Source organism: Rutidosis leptorrhynchoides, chromosome 1 (assembly GCF_046630445.1).
Source record: "Rutidosis leptorrhynchoides isolate AG116_Rl617_1_P2 chromosome 1, CSIRO_AGI_Rlap_v1, whole genome shotgun sequence".
NCBI lineage: Eukaryota > Viridiplantae > Streptophyta > Magnoliopsida > Asterales > Asteraceae > Rutidosis > Rutidosis leptorrhynchoides.
Genome location: NC_092333.1, coordinates 40814059 through 40818674, shown reverse-complemented (window position 1 = coordinate 40818674; position 4616 = coordinate 40814059). Strand labels below are relative to the sequence as shown.

Genomic DNA, 4616 nt, shown 5'->3' with positions numbered 1-4616 from the left:
TATTTTGGCGAATATCCCTATTCAAGGTGGCGATTTCCACCCATTATGACGGGTATATCCGTGGATCATTCAAACGGGTATTACGGATTTTCGGATCGAATTTTACCCGCAACGGATCTATTACATCCATCACCCACCCGCGATCCGTCAGCGGGTACAAGATTTTTGATTACAAGATTTATTACATCCATCACCCACCATCGTCCACCGGCAGGTAAAAATTTTTGATTTTATCCGCCCATCACAAACGCGGGTACTCACAACTCTCCGATTTTTTTAGATCCATTGTCATCCATAATTTTATTAATTGAATGTCGTTTTCTAGTAAGTGTCCAAATTTTAGAAATATATTTTAGCCAAAATTTTATAGTAATCGGTGCTTATGTTAATTGTATCAGTAGTCTATCAAATCAAAGTGGTTAAAAATATCAGAAGTTCATTAACCAAAGAAGTTTAAAACATAAAAACTACAAGGGCTAAATTCGTAACAAGAAATAAAACATAACTAGAAAGTAGTACGCGGTACTAATTTTTCAACGGAAGAAACTCAATGAACTGTCGAGGGCTGAGGCTGACGTCACCCATTGGTGGAACTAAACATTTCTCCATCCGTTCTTTTCCGTTATTGTTGACCGGAAACAACTCCAAGGTTTCAAACGAGTCATAGTGATGGCGAGATGAAACGACAAGAGATGATGTCGTTTTAGAATTAGCACAAAGTGTTGTAGCCGGTGTACTCCAGCAGCTTATTGGAGATGATCTTGATGAAGAACAAGATAAAGGCTGGATCATTTGATTCCACGTGGCATTTCTTTCAGGGAAGCTGTTTTCTCTCCTATGGTTATGCAGCTGAACATCATATCCATGTCCATGTTGTTGTTGTTGTTGATTAACAGATATGTTCATCATCCTAGATTCTGTTCTTTCTCTTAACACACTTTTCTGTTCACCATATATCATCATTAAAAAAAAGTTTAATAATATCGTTTTTATCTTATATAAAAATCAAACTAATTAACATGGATTCTTTTGAGCTTTATTAACCGTTTATTTAATTAGATTTAAATAAAGATATAAAGAAAATAATAATAATAATAATATATATTTTTAAAGGCGACAGTCGGCATCGAATACTCTCATTTGCCACGCACGCACGCACTTTCGAGAAAAAACCCGAATCGCATTGCAGAAACCCGATCCTTAAACCATCCTGAGGGTTAGGCGGACAGGCTTTGAATCCTGAATGGATCCGGGAGAAAACCCCCATGAGGTCAATCTGGAGCTCTATATTTCAGGCAAATTGATTAATAGGATGAGCCGAGCAAGACTCGAATCCATGACCTAACACTCGCCCCAACAGACAAGGTGTTGGGAATATCGTTGAAGCGAAGTTTCATTAATTATGATATTATTATTTTATGGTATTAATTGGTGCTACATCTCAGTTTGTAAAATTATTTTATATTTCTCATGACATCTATATATATAGAGATATACATACACATATACATATATACACTTTCATATAACATGTACATATATACACATACACGTAAAAGGATGTACTGTTATACATAGTCTAAACATGCATGTATACATGTTAATGGTAAAAAAACAAAGAAAGGAAGAAAGCCCTAGTGAGAGAGCAGACAGAAAGGAAGGAAGGAATGCAGATTTGCATTTTCCAAGAAATTAAAGAAAAAACAAGAAACAAAAAAAGGTTTTTATTACCTCTTCACTAGCTATATTCTGATTTCTAGTAATTCAGCAATATTGATCAATCATATTCACATTATGACTGTAAACCCTACTCTTGTTATTTGCAGGTTGGTCAAAATGTTTTAACTTAAGTGAATTCCATCATCATGATATGTAACTATCATAGCGTTTAGAAAAACCAAGCGGTTAATTTATTATTACGAGGTACGTGTTGATTTTTCACATTATCAAATTTTAGTATTTGAGTGTGTATATATATATAAATGATGATGTTATTATCTACTCTCTTAGATTCAGTTACCTGAAGGTTAAATGTTTTATTGTTTTTCATAATGTTTTAGATCTAGTAGCTTCACAAAAATAATAATCGAAGTTCTATGAATATATGTTAAGTCTCAATTTGAAGTAATTCGTGATTTTAGATTTTGTATTCATTGGGTATTGCCTCAATTTTAAAAAATTTGAACACGCAATCTTTTTTGCGAACAAAAACTAAATTGCAATCTTTTTTGGGTTTAGACAAATTGAAGGTTACCTTGATTGTCAAATTAAGTAACTTAGGTTAACTTTTCGGGCCATTTTCCCTTTATTTTTTGATGCTATAAATCAAGAGACTTTATGGTATAATCATTATAAATTATAAACTTTATATATTATATATTATTGTTAACGATTATGAGCTAATAGTTTGGTTATGTTTGGGTATGTTTAGCAAATTAACATGTAGCTTGTAGCTAATAATTGATAGATATTAGCTTTTTATATATATTTATGTGTTTGACAGAGTTTCTGGAGCTGTTGAAACAAAGAGTTAAATGGTAAAAAACTGGAAGTTTTTTCTCAAACGCTATTTTTATTAGCTTTTTCCCTCCGTTCAAAAAATTTAAGTTCTTTTTAACAAATAAAACTTTTTATTATTAAGGAGCTTTTTCATAAAAGTTGATAGTTAAAAGCTCTTAAAAACTGGATCAAGGTTTCAACCAAACATGCAATTTGTCGGTTAAAACATGGAAAGGGGTACTTATCTTAATTGGTACTATATATCTCTTGTAAATATATACTCTTAATGGTTTACAAGCACATAGCTTTATATTGATCATTAATGTTAGGATGATGTCTTCATAAAGTCCTAATAGATTAAGCTTGTACTTGACACACATGCAAGAAGATCTACGATCAAAGAGAGCATTGCAAGCACAAATTATTTAACCTCCTTTTGTAAATATATTCCAAGTAAAATGGTTAGTTTGATATAGCAATAGCAACTAGCAACTATATATTATAATAAAGTGGGAGATCTAAAATTGTTGTAGAATACATATTAACTAATTATGTATTGATCTGATACAAAATTCCTATCATGTTTGGAGAATGAAACATTTATTATGACCTTCATGTATCAAACCTCATGTGTCAAATCATACTAAATTCAGTCTCGATCAACTCATTGACATAAATGATTTACCATATCATATGGAGCATGTAATCCATATTTAATATACTTATACACATATAGTAAAGTATTATCAACACAGCTAGACATATATAGGAGTTAATTTTGGAATTATTATATATTATATACTCACAAAAACAGAATAGAAAGATTGCAAAAATGAAAAAGAAAAGAAACAACAGACCTCTGAAAATGTAGGTATTGCCCAGTTTCTGGTCTCTTCAACATCTGCAACCATACACAGGTTCCAATATCAATTCCAACCATACATCAGTATCATATACGTAATTTTCATTAAAAACAAAAACACATAATGATGTAGGGTTATGAATCTTACCTTTTTTTTAGCTTTTAAATACAACAATGACTGAAAAAGAAACAGAAAAATTATGCAAAAGATTTTGGTGTGGAACATGTTATAAAATGTTACCTGAATCCTTGTGTTGCATGGAACGTTCAAGATTAATATTATGATTATTATGAGTGTTAATTAAAGACGTAGGGTTATGAAGCTGACGACGTCGTTTTTGGCGTTCTCGAGCCTTATGATTTTGAAACCAATAAAAAACATTCTTTCCTTCGATCTTTCCATAACGTCGAAGCTGCGCCGTAATGTGTTGAATTTCATCAGCCGATGGTGTTCGTGTCCCTCGACGGTATAATTCTTCTAGGGTTTGCAACTGCTCCGGTGTAGGGTTCCATCTTGAGCTCACAACTACCATATTTTGTTGTAGATTTAACTCTAATTTCTTGTTTTGTTCTACACCACAAGATGAAAGCAAAATTGTTATAGTTATTATTTACTATACATTATAATAATTTTTTTAAGATTTATATAAGTACTACACGAATTTGTACCATGATGATGATTGAGTGGAAGAAGATGATGATCATGGCGGTTGGAGGTAGCGGTAGTACAGGTGAACGGCGGTGGTCTAGGAACAACTGGTCTTAATTTGCGGATGCCATTGTTGGTGTAAGATTCCATCATGTTAATACTGTTTAACTGATCTTGATGATCATGAGGTTCATTGCAACCCATCATCCACATTGTATTTATATCTAGCTATTTGTTGAAAAATATCCAAAAAATGTGAGGATGATATGATGAAGAAAGGGAGTATTTGGTTTAGTGAATTATTTGGGGGGCAAAAGGGATGCTAATGAAAGTGATAGATATAGAGTGGTGTGTACCTCTCATTCACTTTGGGATGTGAAAAGTGTCCAATATGTCATAAAAGCAATTGATGCCGTTTAATTACTTTAGACTCTCTTTTAATGGTGATGTTGTAACGAGTTTTTGTGATGTATAGTGGTGATTTGACAAATGTGATTAGAGAAAAGTAAATAACTGAAAGAGTGTGATGGAGAGTAGATTCCACTATTTTTATTAATTATTGTGTTTTGATTGGCTCTCAAAAATCGCTTCTCAAATTTGATTGGT

The 4616-nt window shown here is 32.3% G+C and overlaps 1 protein-coding gene across 1 annotated transcript; it reads right to left on the bottom strand.

Annotated features, from left to right (window-relative positions):
* Positions 1–484: 484 nt before the first annotated feature.
* LOC139859145 (WUSCHEL-related homeobox 1-like) lies at positions 485–4223 on the bottom strand. Its single transcript, XM_071847950.1, has 4 exons — positions 4031–4223; positions 3603–3932; positions 3357–3400; positions 485–942 (listed from the first exon to the last, which is right to left on the bottom strand). Exons 1-4 carry the CDS (start codon positions 4221–4223, stop codon positions 526–528), a joined length of 984 nt encoding a protein of 327 aa, XP_071704051.1. The 3' UTR covers positions 485–525.
* Between the last annotated feature and the right edge of the window lie 393 nt (positions 4224–4616).

Coding starts and splice junctions, on each gene's coding strand:
- LOC139859145 (XM_071847950.1), bottom strand. CDS start 4,223: ATGTGGATGATGGGTTGCAATGAACCTCATGATCATCAAGATCAGTTA. Junction 3,933..4,030: donor TCCACTCAATCATCATCATG/GTACAAATTCGT, acceptor CTTGTGGTGTAG/AACAAAACAAGAAATTAGAG. Junction 943..3,356: donor CAATACCTACATTTTCAGAG/GTCTGTTGTTTC, acceptor TATGGTGAACAG/AAAAGTGTGTTAAGAGAAAG.